The sequence below is a fragment of the Dendrobates tinctorius genome, unplaced genomic scaffold (assembly GCF_039654945.1).
Source record: "Dendrobates tinctorius isolate UK_male_01 unplaced genomic scaffold, ASM3965494v1 ptg000070l, whole genome shotgun sequence".
NCBI lineage: Eukaryota > Metazoa > Chordata > Amphibia > Anura > Dendrobatidae > Dendrobates > Dendrobates tinctorius.
The window spans coordinates 86,737,742-86,756,513 of record NW_027361738.1 but is presented as its reverse complement, the minus strand read 5'-3'; the positions used below and the strand labels follow the sequence as shown (position 1 = coordinate 86,756,513).

At 44.6% G+C, this 18,772-nt stretch overlaps 1 protein-coding gene across 2 annotated transcripts in view; it reads right to left on the bottom strand.

Moving 5' to 3' along the window:
* SLC25A13 (solute carrier family 25 member 13) overlaps positions 1 to 18,772 on the bottom strand; it is a 125,394-nt gene that overhangs the window by 79,650 nt on the left and 26,972 nt on the right. For both annotated transcript variants that reach the window (XM_073582087.1, XM_073582088.1), the window contains exon 4: positions 5,973 to 6,088. In XM_073582087.1, the coding sequence (XP_073438188.1) occupies positions 5,973 to 6,088 (116 nt within the window). The remainder of the gene's footprint in view (positions 1 to 5,972; positions 6,089 to 18,772) is intronic.

Below are 18,772 nucleotides of genomic sequence, written 5' to 3'. Positions count from 1 at the left end.
GTAACAGGAGAAATTGGACCACAAAAGTTGTTGTCCAGATTGTCCTGAGTACGCTGGTACCCCATATGTGGGGGGGGGGCACTGTTTGGGTGCACGGCAGGGCGCAGAAGGGAATGAGCGCCATTTGACTTTTTGAAATGAAAATTGGCTCCAATCGTTAGCGGACACCATGTCGTGTTTGGAGATCCCCTGTGTGCCTAAACTTTGGAGCTCCCCCACAAATGACCCCATTTTGGAAACTAGACCCCCTAAGGAACTTATCTAGATGCATAGTGAGCACTTTGAACCCCCAGGTGATTCACAGAAGTTTATAATGCCAGAGCAGTGAAAATAAAAAATCTTTTTTTTTCCTAAAAAAAAATTTTTTAGTCTGCAATTTTTTATTTTCACAAGGGTACCAGGATAAATTGGACCCCAAAAGTTGTTTTCCAGTTTGTCCTGAGTACGCTGGTACCCCATATGTGGGGGGAGACCACTGTTTGGGCACACGTCGGGGCTCGGAAGGGAAGTAGTGACATTTTGAAATGCTGACTTTGATGGAATAGTCTGCGGGCATCATGTTACATTTGCTGAGCCCCTGTGTGCCTAAACAGTAGAAACCCCCCACAAGGGACCCCATTTTGGAAACAAGACCCCCCAAGGAACTTATCTGATGCATAGTGAGCACTTTGAACCCCCAAGTGCTTCACAGAAGATTGTAACGCAGAGCCGTGAAAATAAAAAATCATTTTTTTCCCTAAAAAAAAATGATTTTTAGCCCGCAATTTTTTTTTTCACAAGGGTAACAGGAGAAATTGGACCCCAAAAGTTGTTGTCTAGTTTGTCCTGAGTACGCTGATACCCCATATGTGGGGGATGACCACTGTATGGGCACACGTCAGGGCTCGGAAGGGAAGTAGTGACGTTTTGGTATGCTGACTTTAATGGAATGGTCTGCGGGCATCATGTTACATTTGCAGAGCCCTTGATGTTCCTAAACTGTGGAAACCCCCCACAAGTGACCCCATTTTGGAAACTAGACCCCATAAGGAACTTGCCTAGATGTGTGGTGAGCACCTTGAACCCCGAAGTGCTTCACAGAAGATTGTAACGCAGAGCCATGAATATAAAAAATCTTTTTTTTTCCTCAAAAAATGAATTTTTAGCTCGCAATTTTTTATTTTCACAAGGGTCACAGGAGAAATTGGACCCCAAAAGTTGTTGTCCAGTTTGTCCTGAGTACGCTGGTACCCCATATGTGGGGGGAAACCACTGTTTGGGCACACGTTGGGTCTCAGCAGGGAAGTAGTGACATTTTGAAATGCTGACTTTGATGGAATGGTCTGCGGGCGTCATGTTACATTTGCTGAGCCCCTGTGTGCCTAAACAGTAGAAACCTCCCACAGTTGACCCCATTTTGGAAACTAGACCCCCCAGGGAACTTATCTAGATGTATGGTGAGCACCTTGAACCCCCAAGTGCTTCACAGAAGTTTATAACGCAGAGTCGTGAAAATAAAAAATCATTTTTTTCCCTCAAAAAAAATGATTTTTAGCCCGCAATTTTTTTTTTCACAAGGGTAACAGGATAAATTGGACCCCAAAAGTTGTTGTCCAGTTTGTCCTGAGTACGCTGATACCCCATATGTGTGGGGGAACCATTGTTTGGGCACACGTCAGGGCTCGGAATGGAAGTAGTGACGTTTTGAAATGCAGACTTTGATGGAATAGTCTGCAGTCGTCATTACGTTTGCAGAGCCCCTGATGTGCCTAAACAGTGGAAACCCCCCACAAGTGACCCCATTTTGGAAACTAGACCTTCCAAGGAACTTATGTAGATGTATGGTGAGCACTTTCAACCCCCAAGTGCTGCACAGAAGTTTATAATGCAGAGACATGAAAATGAAAAAAACATTTTTTTTCCACAAAAATAATTTTCTAGCCCCCAATTTTTTATTTTCCCAAGGGTAACAGGAGAAATTAGACCCCAAAAGTTGTTGTGCAATTTTTCCTGAGTACGCTGATACCCCATATGTGGGGGTAAACCACTGTTTGGGCACACGTCGGGGCTTGGAAGGGAGTGAGCACCATTTGACTTTTTGAACGCAAAATTGGCTGGAATCAAAGGTTGCACCATGTCGCGTTTGGAGACCCCCTGATGTGGCTAAACAGTGGAAACCCCTCAATTCTAACTCCAACCCTAACCCCAACACACCCCTAATCCCAACCCTAACCCTAACCCCAACACACCCCTAACCCCAACACTAACCACAAGCCTAACCCTAATTCAAACCCTAACCCTCTTTTCAACCCTATCCCTCTTTTCAACCCTATCCCTCTTTTCAACCCTAGCCCTCTTTCCAACCCTAGCCCTCTTTCCAACCCTAGCCCTCTTTCCAACCCTAGCCCTCTTTCCAACCCTAGCCCTCTTTCCAACCCTAGCCCTCTTTCCAACCCTAACCCTCTTTCCAACCCTAACCCTAATTCCAACCCTAACCCTCTTTCCAACCCTAACCCTCTTTCCAACCCTAACCCTAACCCTCTTTCCAACCCTAACCCTCTTTCCAACCCTAACCCTCTTTCCAACCCTAACCCTCTTTCCAACCCTAACCCTCTTTCCAACCCTAACCCTCTTTCCAACCCTAACCCTAACCCTCTTTCCAACCCTAACCCTAACCCTCTTTCCAACCCTAACCCTCTTTCCAACCCTAACCCTAACCCTCTTTCCAACCCTAACCCTAACCCTCTTTCCAACCCTAACCCTAACCCTGATAGAAAAATAAAAATAAAAATATTTTCTTTATTTTATTAGTTCTGCCTACCTATGGGGGTGATAATTGGGGGGTTCATTTACTTTTTATTTCATTTTGATCACTCTGAGAGTGATCAAAATGAAATAATGGAATCTGCAGCCGGCAGATTCGGGCGGGCGCACTGCGCATGCGCCCGCCATTTTCTAAAATGGCGGCGCACATGAACCGGACCCGCCGGACACCGGGAGCGACGGGGGGACTTGGAAGGTGCCGGGGGCGGTGAGAGTGGGTGAGGGGGGGATCGGAAGCTGGCGGGGAGTGGAGGGAATGGGAGGGGGGGCAGATGATGACAGCGGCGGCAGATCGCCGCTGTCATTCAGTGGCAGGGGGGGCGATCGCCGGTGGGGGGGGGTCAAATCGGTGTCTCCAGCCATGTCCGATGCTACTGCAGCATCGGCCATGGCTGGATTGTAATATTTCATCAATTTTCATTGATGAAATATTACTATCGCTCTGATTGGCTGTTTCACTTTTAACAGCCAATCAGAGCGATCGTAGCCACGTGGGGGCGAAGCCACGCCCCCAGTGGTGAATTACAAAGCCCCCTGTATCTGCGGGTCAGGTGACCTTTCATTGACCCCGGTCACCCGACCCGCAGGGGGGCTTTGAATTCATGACACAGGGTATGCGTCATAGGTCGGATTGGCACCGACTTTCATGACGCATACGCTGTGTCACAGGTCGGGAACCGGTTAAGGAAGTCCTGACAGGAGACAAAAAGGGGAGTCTCAATTTTTCAGTTGAAAAAGGGGAAACATTAGATTTTCCTTTACACAAGTGTGACCAACACAACATAGAGGCTCTGAGTATTGGATTATCTATATTCACAATCTCTTTTCTGTGCAAAAGAAAGTATGATATAAACAAAATTGGTTCCCTGTTGGGCATCATATCCCTTTCAATTTTTTGCCATTTCAGTTCAGTCTGTTCCGTGAACCAACTTTTTGTTAATTCAGTCACAGTGGCAAAATAGTATGCCTCCAGATCTGGAAGAGCTATTCCCCCATTTTCTTTAGATTTGAGTAATGTACGTTTCTTCACTCTAGGTTTCCGGTTATTCCAAATAAACTTATTCATCTGGTGGGTTCATTTTTGTATGGATTGTATGGATATGGGCAGAGGGACATTCCTATATAGGAACAGGACTTTAGGAAGGCAAAACATTTTGTATAACACTATTTTACCCATCCATGTGACCGGGGTTTTTGACAGTTCCCTCAACTTAAGGTCGAGAGACTGCAAAAGATGATCTATATTTGTCTCACTAATATGTGTGGGGTTACCTGTAAGCCAAATTCCTAAATATGGGATCTTAGCACTGTCCCAGTTAAAGGGATACTTGTCTCTTAATTGCTGTTTAATGGAAGCTGAAATAAAAAGTGATAAGACGTTAGTTTTCTTTGCATTAAGTTTGTAGTATGAGACAGAGCCAAACAAATCTATAATGTCCCAGATCTATTAACCCAGTTACAGGGGGAATTTCATCTTCCTGGCTGCTCAGCACAGCTGACTGGGTCTTCTAGGATCCAGCAGCTGCTGCTACCTAACTACACCCAGCGATCACGAGTGCTGGGTCTGGAGGAGGAAGCGCTTCACATTGCTGAAAATACAGGGATCAGGAAGGCAGAGACTTTAACGAACACCTCCACCATCTGTATGGGGAGTCTGGCTGTGTCTGACCCACTATTGCGGCTGCACAATTTCGGCTCCTCTACTATGCAGAGTATAACACGGATCGCCCGGACAGTTATAATCTATGGGCAGTCTAGAAGTGGTTAAACACGCGTTTCGCCACCGGATTACAGCCAATCACTGTGTGTCCCTGTCTGCTTATTGTCATAGGACCATTCTGTGTGTCCCGCCAGGCATTTCTACGTCAGGTCCTATTAGACGTGACATTAAGGTTTCTTTATGCTGCTATTTGGCATAACGCAGACAAGGTGAACATTCCAGAGGCAGATTTCCTTCTCATTTTATTTGATTTTGCCTTTTCACTTGGTTCAGTTTTGTAGGCAGACGTGTCAACTCAAGGCTTTATAAACCCACATCTCCAATCAAATCTAGCAAAATAAACATGATGCCTCAGTTATTTAGGTCAACAGAAGCATACATTTTTAAAAACAGCACAATGCACAAATGTGGACAAATCATGCTTTTATGGCCAATGGACATATTGATAAAAAAATAAATAAATAAATATCAGGCCATAGGCACTTAAGAGAAAAAAAACGATTGTTACTTATGTCATTGGTTAACTAGTTAATAAAATGTCACCAATAAAATGACAGTCAATATTTTGTCTGAAATGTATACTCATTTTCAGAACCCCAGATATGCAGTTTTCAGATTTTTTTTTCATGGGAGTGTCCACCCCAGTAATACAGGCTGGATGTGAGGTCTGTGTGTATACAGGGTGCTGCTGTCTATATAACCTCATCAGCAGAGCTTCTCCTCTGTACCCAGTTCCTTCTTCAAATGCTTTCCTCCAGATGTTTTTTTTTTCTGACTGTCCCGAGACTGTAGAGGATCTCCCCCCCCCTCCAAATTATGGATATTTATGTAAAACCCATTCTTGCTGCAATCTCTAACACAAAGAGAGGGGAAAGCAGAAAAAAAAAAAACCCAAATGCTCTAAAGGATTTTTAACATTCTTGCAGATCACTTGGCTAAATAAAGGACTTGCTGCAGCAACAAATTGGTAGAAAAGTTTTAATGAAAACTATTTAGAAAGTTGCTTAACTTTCCATTGAGGAAGTAAAGACCCCCCATCACCCCCACAAAAAAAGACATTCAGTGAAAAGATTTAATAGCCTTTAAATATTCCTGTTTTTTTTCTCTTAAAGTGGCCAATAAAGGATTAACATTATCAGGTGTTATCGAATAAACCTACAGATGTCCTAGAGGGGTGGAAAGGGGGTCAGCAATGCAGATTTGCTCTTCAGGAGTGTACCCCTCCCCAGTCTCCTGGTTTCCTGCTTGTCCAGGAGGAGGCTTGTAGTAGGGCCAGTCTATGGAAATAATGGTAATCCAAGCAAGTCGAGTCTCCACATGAAGATCTATACAGTAGACTGCCTTTTGTGGCTTTTACATCCCATTCCCCATTCATTCTTCCTCTCCATCCTATCACACTCGTTTTATGGGACAGTAAATTAGGTACATATAATGAAAAAAAATAATTTACCAAAAGTTACTTCTCCTTTCCCCGTTTTGTCAAAGAGTTGAAAAGCCACCATAAATAAAGCATCCGGAGCACAGAGGACCGACTCGAACGCCACAAACTCCTGGAAGGAGATTAACCTGGAAAAATGAAGAAAAGGTTAAAAAACTAAGAAAGAATTAAGGAAACTTCAGGACCAAAACATTAGTAATAGCGATCAGCTGAAAACCTTCCAAACCTATAGGCGCATTTGCACAAATCTACTGCTATATGTTGTCTCTGAAATTACAATATGTCCGCTGTTCACTCCAGAGCTGCACTCACTATTCTGCTGGTGCAGTCACTGTGTACATACATTACTGATCCTGAGTTACATCCTGTATTATACCCCAGTGCTGCACTCACTATTCTGCTGGTGCAGTCACTGTGTACATACATTACATTACTGATCCTGAGTTACATCCTGTATTATATGCCAGAGCTGCACTCACTATACTGCTGGTGCAGTCACTGTGTACATACATTACTGATCCTGAGTTACCTCCTGTATTATACTCCAGAGCTGCACTCACTATTCTGCTGGTGCAGTCGCTGTGTACATACATTACATTACTGATCCTGAGTTACACCCTGTATTATACTCCAGAGCTGCATTCACTATTCTGCTGGTGCAGTCACTGTGTACATACATTACTGATCCTGCGTTACATCCTGTATTATACGCCAGAGCTGCACTCACTATACTGCTGGTGCAGTCACTGTGTACATACATTACTGATCCTGAGTTACATCCTGTATTATACTCCAGAGCTGCACTGAGTTAGATGCTGTATTATACTCCAGAGCTGCACCCACTATTCTGCTGATACAGTCACTGTGTACATACATTACTGATCCTGAGTTACCTCCTGTATTATACCCCAGCGCTGCACTCACTATTCTGCTGGTGCAGTCACTGTGTACATACATTACTGATCCTGAGTTACATCCTGTATTATACTCCAGAGCTGCACTCACTATTCTGCTGGTGCAGTCACTGTGTACATACATTACATTACTGATCCTGAGTTACATCCTGTATTATACTCCAGAGCTGCACTCACTATTCTGCTGGTGCAGTCACTGTGTACATACATTACATTACTAATCCTGAGTTACATCCTGTATTATACTCCAGAGCTGCACTCACTATTCTGCTTTTGCAGTCACTGTGTACATACAGTATATACTCGTGTATAAGCAGAGTTATTCAGTACTTTTGTGCAGAAAACGCCCCCATCGGCTTATACACAAGTCATTGTCTCAGAAGCTGGCGGGGGAGAGGGAGTGGCGGAGCAGCGGGTCAGAGGAAGCAGAAGCCGGCGGCTGCGGCTGTAACTGTGCCCGCTGCTAAAGAGAAATGCCGGTTTTTCCACAACCCATGACATCACACCTGAATGAGGGAACTGCCTGGCCAGGACAGGAACCTACTGAGAGAGAAAAAAAAAAAAAAAAAAAAAAAAAAAGAAGTTACCTCTCCCCCGCTTCAGTTGGTTAGAGAGCATGAGTGGACCTCCTGGTTAATTACACATATAACCAACACCACATCATAAAAACACCCAACTATAGTGCACAACCATATGGTGAACAAGGGGGCGAAATATACAGGTGCCATCATGGGTTCTGGAAAAAACAGCTATCAGTAATTAACCTTGGAGTTTTCCCTTCACCCATGACAGCACACCTGAGAGAAGCCAGCAGAGAAGGATAGAGCCAATCCATAGAGTCTAAAGAAGGTGGATGGTGAGGACCGGGTAGTGGCCTTACAGATTTGATCAATTGATACCTCCGCCTTTCCTGCCCAGGAGGTCGCCACGGGTCTAGTGGAGTGAGCCTTGATGCCATCAGGGATCAGAGCTCCACTAGCAGAGTAAGCTACACTAATAGCCTGCCTAATCCACCTGGCAATGGTACCCTTCGACAACCCATAACCCTTCCTATTACCTTGGAAGGCTATGAATAGGGACTGGGGCTTCCTCCACTGTCTAGTACTTCCTCTCCCCTGGATACTTAGGGTTATTACAGAAGGAGGGTAGGACAATCTCCTGACTTCGATGAAGCTTTGATGCTACCTTGGGAAGATAAGCTGGATCAAGTTTAAACACAACCCTATCCTCATATTTGCGTATAAGGAGGATTTATAGAAAGGGTTTGCAAGTCAATCACCCTACGAGCTGATGTTAGAGCCATCAATATGATTGTCTTTTGGGTAAGATATTTCACTGACAACTCATGTATGGGTTCAAACGGCTCTTTGGTGAGAGCCTCTAACAGAGCCTCTAACACCAAGTTCAGATCCCATGGGGAAAACTTCGGGATTGGGACAGGTCTGAATCTATCACAGAATTTTATAAACCTTACCACTCATGTATTAGCAGCAAGGTTACAGCTGTACAATGCACCCAAGGAAGACACCTGGACCTTAAGGGTACTAGTAAGCTAACCCCGTTTCAAACCCCTCCTGCAGGAAGTCTAAGATGGGACCGATTGGAGATTTTTGACCTAATGGCTTTCCTAAAAATTCCAGGAATTTTCTCCATGTTTTGCAGTAGATCTTTGCAGTTATGGGTTTCCTACTCTTCAGCAAGGTGGAAACCCCCTGCTACTGGCCCCTGACTGAGGTGGTCTTGAATCTCCGCCAGGATCCATGGATCTGATAGAGACATTGCCCTTAAAGGAAAAACCAAGGTCTTTTTGGCCAGAAGGGGGCAATTGTAATCACTCTGATCCTCTCCGATTTTCCTCACTAGCTCTGGAATCATGGCTACTGGAGGAAATGCGTAAGCAATCTTGAAGTTCCATGGAATCTGTAGTGAGTCTATTGAAAAGGAGTTCTCTTGGGTTTAGAGAACAGAACTTTACCTTCCTGTTTTTGTTGGCAAACAGATCTCTTTCCGGCACTCCCCATAGATAGACTATCTGGAACATTCTGGGGTTTAGGGCCCATTCCCCCTGCTTTAGTCTGTTGCGGCTTAGGAAGTCTGCCTTGATGCTCTCTGCCCCCCTTATGTGTTGTGCACTAAGGGGAAAGATGTTCTACCACCCGGAAAATTTTGTTGGCTGCTACCATTAGAGTGTAGGACCTTGTTCCCCTCTGGTGATTGATGTATGCCACCGTGGCTCGGTTGTCTGACATAATACGGATGTCGTGACCCAAGAGGAGAGGGAGAAAGCTTCCTAGAGCCCTTTTTACCACCCACAATTCTTTTAGATTTGATGAAGACTTCAGCTCCTGAGGCGCCGAAGACACCTGAACTGCCTGACCTCTCAAGCGTGCCCTCCCCCACCCTGAGATGCTCGCGATGGCATGATTACGTCGCTTACTGGCCTTTCCCATGGAACTCCTGATGTCAAATTCACCCCGTCTGTCCACCATCTGAGGGAGTCTCTCAAAAGATCTAACCTTCTTTCTAAACGTCCTTTTAGCGATCTTTGTGCTGACAGTATCTCCCACTGGAGCTGCCTGGTATGGAATTGGGCCCATTTGACTGCTGGGATACAGGACGTTAAGGTTCCCAACAGGGACATTGTTTTACTCAGGGTCATCTGTGGAAGTTCTATGGCTGCCGAGGTTAGGTTTACCACCTTCTCTACCTTGTCTTTGGGCAAGAAACAAGCCTGCAGCTCGGAGTTCAGGACAAGGCGGCCCAAGAAGGTCTGTACCCTTAGGGGTTGTAGCCTTGATTTTTTGAGAGTTCACCATCCAGCCCAGTTCTTGTAAGGTCACCAACACCTCTTTCAACTGTGCATTACAGTGTTCCTCTGATCTTCCTACTGATAGCTATCAAAGTCGTCCAGATAAGGAACGATAACCGTGTTCTCGATACAGAAGGTGGTAGTCATCTCGGCTATCACTCTGGTGACTACTCTTGGGGCTATTGACAGCCCAAAGGCAAGAGCTCGGAACTGAAAATGTCTGACTTCGCCTTGGATGTATAGGGCTATCCTCAGGTATTTCTGATGGTCTGGATGGATCAGAATGTGATAGTACGCATCCTTTAAGTCAAGTACCACCATAAAACAATTGTGATGGAGAAGTTTTATGGCTGCACTCACTGACTCCACCTTGAAGGTATGATTTTTCATCCAGCGTTTGAGACCTCAGATTTATTATGGTCCTGAATGAGCCATCCGGCTTCTTTATCAAAAAGGGGGGGGGGGGGGGGGAAATAAAATCTGCATCCTGTTTGCCCGGAACCTCGCCCAAGACTTGTTTGTCCACCAGGCCCAGAATCTCAGTCTCTAGGGCAAGCTGTTCTCCTGTCGATTTTCTGATGGGGGCCATTACAAATTTCTGACATGGCAGATGGTAGAACTATAACCTCAGGCCTTCCAGCACTATATTCAGGACCCAGGTGCTGGAGGAGATGTTCTCCCAAGCCCGAACAAAGAGTGAAAGCCGCTGTTCTGGCGTCATTGTGAGGACTTCTTGGAGGAGGAAGAGGGATCGCTGAACATGAATCCGGACTCCTTTTTCCCCCCTATTCCCCCAATTCTCTCTCCCGAAGGACGTCCTCTATTGAATTTTCTCCTCCAAAAAGAAGATCTTCTCTGCTCCCCTGAGGACCTGGGAAAGCCCTTCTTCCGGTCATCCGCTTTCTCTAGGATGTCATCCAGTTTTTTTCCCCCCGAATAAAAAAACTGGGCTTCACACGATAAGGAATATAGCTTGTTCTTTGACTGCAGATCCCCGGGACAGCCCTTGTTGAGCCATAAAGGTCAGCCTTGCCGCGTTCGATAGACCCGCAGACCTGGCCACCTGTCTCAGAGTCGGCAGATGTATCCGCTAGGAATACTGCGGATCCGTGTAATAGAGACATGTCTGACAGGATTCTCTCTCTCGACACCTTGGACTTAAGCTGCTCCTCCAGCTGCTGTAGCCAAACCATTTGGGAGCATGCAGTACAAGTTCAGTCCTCCTGCTGTCGCTTCCCATGTGTGTCTTAGATAAGTATCCGCCGTCTTATCTAATGGGTCTCCGAGTACCCCAGAGTCTAAGGGAAGCGCTGACCTCTTAGATGACCTAGATACAGCTCCATCAATTCTAGGGAATTTGTCCCACAGCTCTGCATCCTTCTCTTCAATGGGATACCTCCTTTTTGAGGATGAGGGCAGAGCACCAGATTTCTCTGGCCTCTTCCATTCTCTATTAATGAGGCCCTGGACCTTGGCGTTGACTGGAAAGTTTCGTTTTTTCTTCTCCTCTAATCCTCCAAACATGATGTCTTCCAGAGACTTGGCCGCTTTCTCTTCCTTTAGGCCCATAGTTTCCCTAATGGCCTTAAGTAGCCTATCCGTGCTCTCTACGGGAAAACACGGTCTACCTCCCGTGTCACTGTCCAAAGACAACATAGTTCTGGCCCTGTAATGAGCCTGAAAAGGAGTCAGAGAGTACAACTCTATGCTTTTTTTATCCCTTTTTCAGCAGGGTTTTAAAAGGGAGCCCTCCACTTCGGACCTAATAACGGATCGAAGGTTTCCTGCAAAATCAGGGGTCTCCTCACTAATGGTCCTGTGGATGCAGTTGGAGCAGAGGTCCTTCTGCCAATCCACCGCTAGGGGGCCTTTGCATAGTGCACACTCCTTGTTCCTCTTTACCAAAACTTTCCTAGGCTTCTCTCCTAATGATTTAAACAAACAATAGGGGCCCATTAACAACATGATTGACATTCACGGAGATCACTCACCAGCCATTGTCAATCAAGGGTACAGTATTCGGAGGCTGCGGTGGGACACATAACCTATCCTCTCTGGACACAGAGGAGTCCTGGGATGCCCTACCCCTCTGGCTGTGATGGCTACTACTACTTGAACAGCTGCCTCCCTTGTGTCCATGCTGATGGTGGGTGAGCCGTAGGTTACACTGGCGGCGGCTGTTGCAAATCGCTTTGGTCCATCTTCATCCGATGCGATGATGATCTGGCCTAAGCAGCTACCTGCTCCGCTGCTTGCCCTTAAGAAGGGGTAGCCAGTGCCATCTTGTGGGGCCTCCCTTCCAGTTCTGATAGTTGACCTCCCCCGCAAGCGCCAGCCGGACAAGTTTTTCCATTCCAAAAACCGACCAGCGTTGCGTAGGGCGCTGTCATCTTGCTTCCGGCGCACCTTCCTGACGTCAAATGGGCACACCAACCAGCATGCCTTGCGGCGGCGCCATCTTGCCCGTGACATCAGCGGCACCCAAAAGTCACCCCGGCTGCTCTACCACGCTGAAGCCAGCTGGGAGCCGGCCTGGGGAGTGCAGCAGGGGGGGTTGGCGATGCGGCGGACCGAGCCAGGACAGAGCCAACTGTGCCACCCGAATGCCAGCGCAACAGGTACGAGACTTACTCTTCAGACGCCGGGACGGGCCTGGGACTTTTCCTTCCCCCATTACAGGTTACCGTCTGGTTTTCAGTACGGGAATCCCCATCAAGGACAGGAACCCAACTGAAATGAGGGAGAGGTACCGCCCTTTTATTTCAGTAGGTTCCTGCCCTTGATGGGCGGATCCCTCTCTCAGGTGCGCTGTCATGGGTGAAGGGGAAAAAAATTAGTTTACCATTACAAGCTTTAACTAAACTATTACTATTCTTACAAGCTATTCTAAACTATTTCAGTTACTCAAATTATGACTCATCAAAAAAATAAATCAAATAAAAAACAGTGAAGAAACAGTTTTTATAATTTGATAGATGCTTCCCAATAAACTAATGAAACAAATAGAATACAAATTATAAAGAAAAAAATAAAATCATATACAATATAAATTTAAAAAAAAAAAGAAACAAAATGATAATATAATATTCAAAGAAATAATGATGAAAATAATAATAATAATAATAATAATAATAATAATAATAATAATAATAATAATAATAAATGCCAGAATCATATTGGTAGCATCCAGGTTAAAGCATCGTTTAGGCATTAACTCCCTACAAGTCAATGCAATGAAAGCTGCATTGCGTGTCTTTTGTTTAAACGCCGCTCACGCACTTGGAGACTTCTCAAAAGGTTAATGGAGAGATTAAAAAAGGAGCACGGATACAAAAAAGGAGCAATTTCATTGACTTGAGAACAGTCAGGGATTAGATCCAATGAATAAATGAATCTGAAAATCGTCAAAAGAACAAAAGCTATGGCTTAAAAATAAAATATATACATTTATATCTACAAAAAAAAAAAAAAAGGGGTTAAAAAAATAAAAAAAAAATAGATATGTTTGGTGCATCTTGCCATCATCTGAAAGCTGTAATAAGACATGGATAGTATCTGTGATTATTCCCACACACATTGTGCTCCACGGAGGGTGCGCCATTATCTGCAATAAGTTATCAGGCAGATAATGTATTCGGGCCTATTGGAGGCTGGAACACCTGTTTTTCCCCGCACATGAAAAGAATTCGTTTTAAGTCCTATGTTGAAGTTCATATTTAAATTTTATTTAATGACACCTAATGATGTGCAATCAGGAGGGGGGGGGAAGGGCGCTAGGCTAATCCCGAAAAAAAAAACAAAAAAAAAAAAAACGCGTTGCCACGGAAACTGCCCTCCGCGCCACCACCACCGTTCGGGGCTGAGAACCCGGACTGTGTGCTTTGCATTACTTAGGCTTCTTTAGACATAAAGAACTCGGCATGTAATTGACTGTGTAAAATTGATGCTCAGTTACTTCATTGTGTGGGTCATAATTTGAGTAAGTGAATACGTCACCGTTATTAGGGAGTAAATCTGTTGTGATTTACCGCTGCGGCAGGATCCGCCGCGTATCAGAGGCTGAAATACAATAAGACGAAAATAGCTGGTTTAATTAACTTGTAAAAATTGGGTTAATTTCAATGCAGCTGCTGCCGCAGATCCTCCGCACGTCGCTCTGATCGGATTAAAAACCTCACATTTATTAGAGGAGATTTTATTTATTAAGGTTCGACAGACTAGAAATTATATACACAGACACACACACACACACACACACACACACACAGTGGTGTGCAAACTTTTTAAGCAGGTGCAGAAAAAAAAAGCTTCAAAGTAAAAATCATTTTAAAGTATTATTTAAAAAAAAAAGTGTTAATTGTATTTTTTTAATTAATAAAATAAAAGTGAACAAACAAGAGAGATATCAAAAGCCCATCAATATCTGCTGGCCGCCATTTGCCTATTCTTCTACGTACACTTGTCCAAAACTAGGGATTTTGCAGGATTATAGTCAGGTGACCGAGTAGTCAGTTATCACAAACAGGTGATAATGCTATCATTTTCATTCGTAGAGTACAACACTTATTAACTGAAACAGCTGTGTAAGAGGCTTAAAACTGGGTAAGGAACAGACAAACTCTGCTTCAAAGGCGAGGTTGTGGAAGAGAGTTTTAAGTCACAAACACCATGGCAAAATTAAGCACAGCAACAGGACACAAGGTAGTTCTACTGCATCACCAAGGTGTCTATCAAGAAAAGATTTCAAAGCAGACAGGGGTTTCCAAACTCTTTTAAAGTCCTCAGCCAAGGAAATTTAGTGCAGCAGATGAAAGACACATCGTGCTTGCTTATGTTCGAAATCAGTAGATGTCCAGCAGTGCCAGCAGCTCAGAACTATATCCATCTACTGTTTGGAGAAGTCGAGCCAGAAAGGAACTTCAGGAAAGAATTGTGGCCAAAAAAAACCAACAGACTTTCTACATAGAAATATGTCCAAAAAACTCTAAGCAGCACAAAAACATTGAAATCTTGGTGTAGAAAAATGGCAACAGGTCTTCCAGACTGATTTGTTAACCCCTTCATGACCAGAGCTTTTTTTGTTTTTGATTTTCACTCCCCTTCTTCCCAGAGCCATAACTTTATTTTTCCGTCAATATGGCCATGTGAGGGCTTGTTTTTTCCGAGACGAGTTGTACTTTTGAACGATACCATTGGTTTTACCATGTCGTGTGCTAGAAAACGGGAAAAAAATTCCAAGTGCGCTGAAATTGCAAAAAAAAGTGCAATCGCACACTTTTTTTGTTTGGCTTTTTTGCTAGGTTCACGAAATGCTAAAACTGACCTGCCATTATGATTCTCCAAGTCATTAGGAGTTCATAGACACCAAACATGTTTAGGTTGTTTTTTATCCAAGTGGTGGAAAAAAATTCCAAAATTTGCTTAAAGAAAAAGAAAAAAAAAAAAAAAAAAAAAAAAAGCGTTGCACAATTTTCCAAGACCCGCAGTGTCTCCATTTTTTTTTGTGATCTGGGGTTGGGTAAGGGCTTATTTTTTGCTTGCCGAGCTGATGTTTTTAATCATACCATTTTTGTGCAGTTGCAATCTTTTGATCGCCCGTTACTGCATTTTAATACAATGTCGTGGTGACAAAAAAAAAAAAAAAAAAAAATGTAATTCTGGCGGTTTGATTTTTTTCCTCGCTACGCTGTTTAGCAATCAGGTTAATCCTTTTTTTCTATTAACAGATCGGGCAATTCCGAACGCAGCAATACCAAATATGTGTTTGATTTTATTTTTATTGTTTTATTTTGAATGGGGCAAAGTGATTTGAACTTTTATTTTTTTTCATATTTTTTTCATATTTTTAAACACTTTTTTTTTTTTAAACCTTTGGCATGCTTCAATAGTCTCCATGGGAGGCTAGAAGCTGCTACAACTTGATCGGCTCTGCTACATAGAGTCAATGCTCAGATCGCCTCCATGTAGCAGAATTACAGGCTTGCTATGAGCGCCGACCACAGGGTGGCAATCCGGCATCAACAACCATAGAGGTCTCAAGGAGTCCTCTGGTTGTCATGCCGACGCACAGATGACCCCCCGGTCACGTGACGGGGGTCAGCGGTGCGCGTATTTCCGGCCCGACGGCCAAAAGCGCTTGTTAAATGCCGCTGTCAGAGTGACAGCAGCATTTAACTAGTTAATAGGCACGGGCGGATCGCGATTCCACCCACGCCTATTGTGGGCACGTGTCAGCTGTTGAAAACAGCCGACATGTCCCGGCTTTGAGGTGGGATTGGGTTAGGATTAATGGTGTCCTCAATGCTGAGAAGTCAAGGCAGATCCATCTTGTAAAACCATCAGGGAGGTCTCCGATTAGCTCCAAATTTATACTACAGTCGGACAACGACCCCAAACATTCAGCCAATGTCATTAAGAACAATCTTCAGAGCAAAGAAGAACAAGGAGTCCTGGAAGTAATGATCCGGCACGCACAGAACCCTGACCCCTCATCATCCAGTCTGTTGGGGATCACATGAACAGACAGAAGGATTTGCACAAGCCTCATACACAGAAGATCGAGGTTAGTTCTCCAAGATGTTTGGAACAACCTCTTGCAGAGTTCCTTCAAATACTGTGTGCAAACATTTGAACGCGCACACAACTCAGGAAAGTGAGAGCCATAATAAAGAAATCTGCTGTGTGAACTGCCCAAGCTTAGAAGGGCTGGGTTATTGTTATTCTACAGGACTGATAAGAGCCCTGATCAGAAAGGGAAGGGAGAAGAGCCGATAACTGTCGTATAGAAATTATTGTGCTGGAGAGAGATGGCTGGGATGTTAGGATTTGACACCTCTCCTGGAATAACTATGCACACATTCTGCCACTCTCACACATCCAATTTTCTGTGTGTCTAATACTTGCGGCACACATACCACATGCACCAGAGAAGCAGCGGTATAGTGCTGTCCCCCAGCGCCTGGTGCTGAAGACGGCTCTCATCATTCTCCCCTGCTCTGCCTGAGATCAGAGGAGAATGAGGAGTTATATTCAACTGCTAACAGAGACAGCAGGCGGCGGCTGTTGGGACTATTACTTCCATCAGCCTACACCTGCTGCCACTAATAACGGCGAGAGCAGGAGCATTCATAACCCGCCTGTGCTATAAAAAAAAAAAAAAAAAAAAAAGTGGATTCCCCTGTATTTTTGATAACCAGTCATGCAAAACTGATAGCCGTCAGTGTTAGCAAGGCTGGTTTTCAAGAATAGGGGTGGTCACCACACTGTTTTAATTATTTAAATCAATAACCCTAACCCAGGAAAGGCAAATCTATTAGATGTGCCAATTCTGGTGCTTTGCCCAACTCTTCCCACTTGCCATGTAGTGGTGGCAAGTGGGGTTCATATTTGTGGGGTTGATGTCACTTTTGTATTGTCCGATGACATCAAGCCCATGGCTTAGTAATTGAAAAGAGTCTTGAAATAACAAAACACCGTTATATTCACCTAAATCCCATTCCGTTGAAGCCTCAGTCTCTTGTAATAAAACAAAAATAAAAAAAAAACAACCATATCCCTCACCTATCCATCGTTATTGCTCCACGCTGTAATCCAAGCCTGGTGGATAAACAGTTTTCATGGACGGCACCAAGACGTGACCGTCCAGGCTGAGAACCACTGATGAATGAGCTGCTCGAGACTGGTGGTGACATCATCGAGGTTACTGCAGGTAACAAGCTGCGTTCCCAGCCGGGCTGAACTGTGGTGATCTCAGCACCGTGAGAAAAAGTCACTGAGATCAAACATCTGCGGTGAAGTCACCGAGCTGAACTGCGGTGAACTCAAGAGACTTTTTCTCATGGTGCTGAGGTCAACGCAGTTCAGCACGGCTGCGAACACAGCCTCAATGACCTGCGGTAACCTCGATGGTGTTTTTATTTATTTAGCGGACGCAGATGAATACTCCCATTAGCCGATGTCTGCTATGAGCGGCACCAAGCATAGGCTGATGGGAGTAATAGTATCGCTGCTTCTCAGGTGCCGATACATGGCACACAGATGACATCCAAGCATCTCATCTGTGTGTACATGTGTGGGACGTTTTGCGGCCAATGCTGCTGTTAAAAAAAACAGACATGTCAGCGTATTTTTGCCCACGGACACACTGAATGAGTCTACGCGCGCAAGTGTCTCTGGTACATGTGAAAACTGTCACTACACATACCGGACACACTGATGTGTGAAAGAGCCCTTATGCAAACTTTTAAAAAGTCCTCAATATATAAATGTGGCTCAATATAAGCCACATTTTTTGGTGAAATGGAAGGTGTTCAAGTCTAGAGACCAGACTCTTGTTTCATCAGATGCACATGTTGCAACCAATACTTTACACTGCAGCTCAGCTTATTCAGAGCATATGGTTAGTGCATAGTTCTAATTATCTCATTTTAATATCTTTTCTAATTAGCAAGTCCAGCGCAATGGGAGGGTCATGTCACAATGATGATGGCGTCTACTGATCAGAAGAGGAGATGAGTAATCTGGTAGGTAAGAGGAAGTTGGCAAGGCTCTGGTCTGGCAACCACAGATAAGGCCGCTGAATCTGGGTCTTACAAGTTATTTTGCACAGCTCTAATCGGCACCAATCGCCGAGGGTGGACGTAAGAACACGCCGATCTCCAGACTTCCATCAAAAAAAAAAAAAAAAAAAAAAAAAAAAAAAAAAGGATGGCCTTGAACAGACGACCATTTTTAAAAGGGCCATCTGCTATGGGAGACTCATGACATGCTGATCACTGGAAGAGGAGTGGGAGACAACCCAAATGGCATCGCTGTGAAAGTCATTTACTTGGGCTCTCCATCCGCAGCAAAGCATCAAGCGGAGGCCGCAGAACAGAGCCAGCAATAAGACATCTCAATAACACTACGAATGCAGCTGCGCTCCTGCAGTGTCCGTGCGGAGGTGGAGACTCCCTGATCGACTTCTGGCAGTGCTCATTTCAGCACTGTGAATCAAGATTTGACAGTGGACAGTATGCAAAATCAAGGGAATGCAATGGTGCACTGAGCCCTTGGCCACACCAAGGAGGCGCCGAAACCCCCTCAATTGC